We start from the raw sequence: 5,963 nt of genomic DNA, 5'->3' as shown, positions 1-5,963 counted from the left end.
CTATAAATATGGGTCGTTTTCATTGGCGTTGTTTTACACATATATTCACAGCTGGTCACGACTAAAGACGTTCCCACAGCGCTCTATTAAGCGCAGCTTAGAGTGTAGCCTTTGAAAGGGAACTTCCATGCTAAAAACGATACTCTCGATCCTCGATACTCTCACAAACAGACTTTCACCGAACCATCAGAATAACGGGACGACTCATATGAAACCCGTTAAAACACACACTACCAGTCAAAAGTTTGGAAACATTACTATTTTTAATGTTTTTGAACGAAGTCTCTTATGCTCATTAAGGCTGTATTTATTTCATAATAAATACAGAAAAAAACAATTATATTGTGAAATATTATTACAATTTAAAATTATGGTTTTCTATTTTAATATACTTTAAAAAATAATTTATTTCTATGATGCAAAGCTGAATTTTCAGTATCATTACTCCAGTCTTCAGTGTCACATGATACTTCAGAAATCATTGTAATATGCTGATTTATTATCAATGTTGGAAACAGTTGTGCTGCTTAATATTATTTTATAACCTGTGATACTTTTTCAGGATTCTTTGATGAATAAAAAGTTAAAAAAATATCAGCATTTATTTAAAATAGAAATCTTTTGTAACAATATACACTACCATTCAAAAGTTTAGGGTCAGTGATTTTTTTTTTTTCTTTCTTTTTTTTTTTTTGAAAGAAATTAATACTTTTATACAGCACGGATGTGTTAAATTGACAAAAAGTGATAGTAAAGATTTATATTGTTAGAAAAGATTTATATTTTAAATAAATGCTGTTCTTTTTAACCTTTTATTCATCAATGAATCCTGAAAAAATTATCACAGGTTCCAAAAAAATATTAAGCAACACAACTGTTTTCAACATTGATAATAACTGAGTATCAAATCAGCATATTAGAATGATTGCTGAAGGATCATGTGACACTGAAGACTGGAGTAATGATGTTGAAAATTCAGCTTTGCAAAAACATTAAAAATAGTAATGTTTCCAAACTTTTGAAGACCTTACATCATAGGTTCAGTTCAGGGCCCCTTTTTTTATTTTCCTCAAGTTCTGTCTCTTTTGGGACTTGCTCTTTTTCACAGGAGGAGGAGCCCGAAAGGTTTCTTATATGCCACAGACCACGCCCTCGCCTCTCTGAACTTATCGACCGCCGCCTCGACGGATGTGCCAAGCAGCTCAGAGGGCAAGACTGGCGCATCGAAAAGAAAGTGTTTCTCTTTTTCCCTGATTGATCCACATATGCCTCTCTGTGGCCACCATAGCCGCCATAGCGCGACCAATCGTGGCTGCTGTCTGTTTGGTGGCCTGCAGAGTGAGATCTGTGGTGCAGCGCAGCTCACTGACCGCTTCAGGGGACAGACCCTGGCCGTCATCCAGGTCCTTAGGCCTGCAGCACTGCCATTGTGTGCAGAGCCTGCCGTTCAGCATTGATGTCATCTTTAATGGCTTAGACGGCAGGGTCGGAGTCTTCAACATCAACGTATCTCCCGCTGAGAGAAAGTTCACAAATGTATCTTCAATGAGAGGCAAAAATGCATATCCCTGCTTGCATAATACCTACATATTCACGTAATTCGAATGGTGAAAGGGATAAGTGCGAGCCCAAATATGGTTTCTACCAGGACCTCTCAACCTTGGCATGGAGGTCCGGCAGAAAGGGAAGACTTGCTAGAACTGGGCGGTTATGGTCGGCCAAGAAAATCTACCACAAGCAATCTGTGGCTTTTTGCGCTTCCAAGAAAGATCTAATCTCTGTGTTGTGCAGGCCATAACCTCCAGCAGTTCATTGTATGCAGGGCATGCAGGCTCAGAGGGCTCCATCACAACATCTTCGCCCTCAGCAGCCACATCCTGCTCTTTTTGGCTCGTAGCCAATAGAGCGCTATCTGTTGGATCAGATGATTCAAGTAAAAGAATGTCCTCATCCAGAGAGGACTGAGAAAGAGACATACCTTGCTCGAAATCCTCCGCCAACTCGACCTGTGAGCCCCAAGTTCGACTCCACTGTGCTTCAGTTGCAGCAGGTCCTGATCCACCAGGCACAGACGCCTGTCTTAATTCATTTGAGAAAGGGACATGCGCAAACAGCTTTTTCATCGAAAAGCTCTTGCAATCTGCACATTCTGTTCCCTCGAGAACAGAATGCACATGTTCCTTTCCAAGACAAACAACGCACATCTCATGTGTATCATCCGGTGTCAGATAGCGAGGACACAGGGAACACACTTCCTGAAGTGCTTGTCAGAGGAGGAATCCTTTTGATAAATCGCCTTCATACACTTCAAACAAAGGGTCACCTAAAGACAAAAAAAGCTGATGACGTGTACACTAGAGTGACGTCACGTGCTGTCGCAGGCCAACGACATTGTCACGTTTTTACACGTACTTCAGACATCGTCACGTCGAAGCATTCCCCAAAGTGTCTTCAGACGGAGTGCGAGTTCCTTTTCGAAAGGGAATCAACTTTTCTGCCTCCATTTCTCTTTTCCGCAGCCTTCGAAGGATGCAAACCCTGAATTGGGACACAGCTTCTGCCACTTCCTTCATTACTGAATGAATGAATAAAATGAAGACTCACTCATTAAGACACTAACTTACTGCCCCCTACTGGCAGTTTTAGCTTAATATTTGAAAATATCACTTCATTTGTACCTTCATTGCATTACCATCATTTCTCTATTGAAAATTTTTTTATTACTATTTATTTTATAAAAGTATTTATAAAGGTAAAAAAAAAAAAATGCACAGGAAAATCAATTAAAGGGGGCGAATATTGTCCCTTAATGGAAAAGGTGTGACTGCAGTCTAAGTGGAAGAGAGAGGGTATGCAGAAGGATGGTAAATGCTAAAAAGTTTGGGTACCACTGCCTTACTTGTTATCTTTGTCGTGAGTGTTTTTGAATAATACATGACAAATTTCAGACAAATGGCCTAGGAGTTAGAAAAACTAGTTTTATTTTTTGTTTGTTTCTAAAAATTTCAAAATTAATAGACTGAAATAATTTTCCAGCTAAATATCTTACTTTACTGCTGTTTCTTCCATAATGAAACATGAGTGCAAAAGACCAACTAGAGTGAAATATTTATAATGCCAACCCCAAAGGACATTTAAAGACACAATAAAAGGCAGCACTACCCTTATTCTGCCTCATATGTTCCTGCCCTGCATACATATTGGCATGGCAAAAAAGACTGTGTCACTGACACTACTCATGCTGGTGGTGCATGGAGTCTGTTTGCCAGCTTTAGCACAAGTCTGCACACTGTTTAGTCAGCCTGCCATTCCTCTACTTTCTGCAGAAAGAGACATCAACATTGGGGCGATATTCTCAATCCACATTAGTGCTCTGCTAAAGATGCATCCTTTTACTAGCAAACCAGAGCCAACAACATGTGTCAGGTCTGTATGATGATATAAAACAATAGTTGAACATGACTCTGATGATTCTTTGCAGAATGTAATGCTGACTTTCTTTCTTTCTTTTACAGCTTGAGTTTGCGTGAGTTTAAATTTGTCCAGACGCTGATTTTTGCCATTGAGGAGATTAATAACAGCACACAGCTGTTGCCTGGTGTTTCTTTGGGCTATAAGATATATGATTCCTGTGGCTCAATAGCTCAGACTATCTTCTCAGGCATGGCTTTGATGAACGGTTATGAAGAGACTTTGAGTGATACATCCTGCTCTAGACCACCAGCTGTTCATGCCATTATTGGAGAGTCAAACTCCTCTCCCACCATAGCCTTGGCATCTATAGCTGGTCCATTCAGTTTACCTGTTGTAAGAACTCTTACTTGTCTGCTGCTTGTTATCATGCTGAATCATGAACCACTGGAACAGGCACCAAAAATATGTTTCAAGTCTAACTTATCACATTAAAACAGCTTATAGAAAACAATGTGTTAAATTGTTTAGATATTTGCGGTCTATTTCATAATAATTATGCTTTTTGTATAGTACAAAGTTATAGATTAAAAATAGAAAAAAAAATATGAACATTTTAAAAATCTGAAAAACTGTGGTTAAAATACTCTGCTTTTTTTTTTCTTGCAGATCAGTCATTTTTCCACATGTGCATGCCTGAGTAACAGAAAAAGGTATCGATCCTTCTTCAGAACAATACCCAGTGATTATTACCAAAGCAGAGCACTGGCTCAACTTGTCAAGCACTTTGGTTGGACCTGGGTTGGGACAGTCAGGAGTCGCAGTGACTATGGTAATAATGGCATTGCAGCATTTGAGGAGGCTGCAAAAAAAGAAGGGATTTGTATTGAATACTCAGAGACCATATTAAGAACTGATCCTCAGGAGCAGTTTCTAAAGACACTGGAAGTGATAAAGAAAGGCACCGCCAGAGTGGTGCTGGCTTTTGTTGCATTAAGAGATTTTTTTCCCCTTGTGAATGTAATTGCACAACACAATATCACAGATCTGCAGTGGGTTGGCAGTGAATCCTGGATCACTTCCCGCACTGTTGCAGAAACAAAGGAATACAGTTTCCTATCTGGAGCTGTGGGTTTTGCCATAGCAAATGCCAAACTTGTGGGTCTGCGAGAGTTCCTAGTGAATGTGCACCCTGATCAAGAACCAAAAAATGAACTTTTAAAAGAATTCTGGGAAGCAGCTTTTCAGTGCTCTTTCAGGACCAGTGGCAGTGGTGGCTGTACAGGCACAGAGAGACTGGCTGAGCTGCAAAACGAATATACTGATGTGTCAGAGCTACGAATAGCAAATAAAGTGTACACTGCAGCGTATGCTGTCGCACATACCCTACATAATGTATTAAAAGATTTCAGATCCTCCACCAACAGCAGCAAAGGAGAACGGCCCACACCGCAAAAGGTAGGCCCATGTAAGAGCACAAAACAAATAAATAAATAACAGTAGAAAAATTATAATAAAAAATAGCAATAATGTTCCTGATGTTTCCTCTCAGGTGTTGGAGTATATGAGAGATGTGAGATTCACTGTGAAAACAGGTGAAGAAATCTTCTTTGATGCAAGTGGTGATCCAGTGGCGAGATATGACCTGGTGAACTGGCAACCTGCTGGGAATGGAGGCCTGCAATTCAAGCATGTGGGTGTCTATGACAGTTCACTGCCTTCAGAGCAACGTCTTCAAGTCAGTCAGGAACACGTGTTATGGGCAGGAAACAGTGGAAAGGTATATAAATAATATATAATAAATTATTGAGTTTATGTGAAATATCTGAATTGTGCAAAGGGCAGCCAGTCCAGAACAATCATATTAGTAAATCTATCTGAAAATATATCAAATTTAACAATTCATATCATAATCATTTGGTGTTTTATATGGCAACCTATTTTCTCATAGTTGCCTGTGTCCGTGTGCAGTGAGAGCTGCCCCCCTGGAACTAGGAAGGCTGTGAAAAAAGGACGACCTGTCTGCTGTTATGACTGTATTCCATGTGCAGAGGGAGAAATCAGTAATGGCACAGGTAAAATAGTACATGCTGGATAACTCTTATTAAAGTATGATAAAGTAAAATGAGCCATTCTCTAAAGTATTTTTTTTTTTTTTTTTTTTTCCTTTACAGATTCTAGTAACTGCTTTCCTTGCCATTTAGAGTACTGGTCGAATGAAAGCAAAGACAGATGTGTATTAAAAGTGGTTGAATATCTTTCTTATACAGAAATCATGGGGATGTTGCTTTGTATTTTCTCCTTCATTGGGGTGTTATTAACAGCACTGGTATCTTTTCTGTTTTATCTCCATAAAGAAACACCTATTGTCAGAGCCAACAACTCAGAGTTGAGCTTCCTGCTGCTCTTCTCACTCTCACTGTGTTTCCTCTGTTCACTCACTTTCATTGGTCGGCCCACTGAGTGGTCCTGTATGTTACGTCACACAGCATTTGGGATTACTTTCGTACTCTGTATCTCTTGTGTTCTGGGCAAAACAATAGTGGTGTTAA

At 39.5% G+C, this 5,963-nt stretch overlaps 1 protein-coding gene across 1 annotated transcript; it reads left to right on the top strand.

The window, feature by feature from the left end:
* Positions 1-3,417: 3,417 nt before the first annotated feature.
* On the top strand, positions 3,418-5,728 carry LOC127499606 (extracellular calcium-sensing receptor-like). The gene is made up of 4 exons (XM_051869996.1): positions 3,418-3,426; positions 4,081-4,869; positions 4,964-5,191; positions 5,363-5,728. Exons 1-4 carry the CDS (start codon positions 3,418-3,420, stop codon positions 5,507-5,509), a joined length of 1,173 nt encoding a protein of 390 aa, XP_051725956.1. The 3' UTR covers positions 5,510-5,728.
* Positions 5,729-5,963: the final 235 nt, after the last annotated feature.

The sequence above is a fragment of the Ctenopharyngodon idella genome, chromosome 18, assembly GCF_019924925.1.
Source record: "Ctenopharyngodon idella isolate HZGC_01 chromosome 18, HZGC01, whole genome shotgun sequence".
Classification (NCBI taxonomy): domain Eukaryota; kingdom Metazoa; phylum Chordata; class Actinopteri; order Cypriniformes; family Xenocyprididae; genus Ctenopharyngodon; species Ctenopharyngodon idella.
Note: the sequence above shows the minus strand (reverse complement) of the source record. Positions and strands in the feature narration are given on the sequence as shown.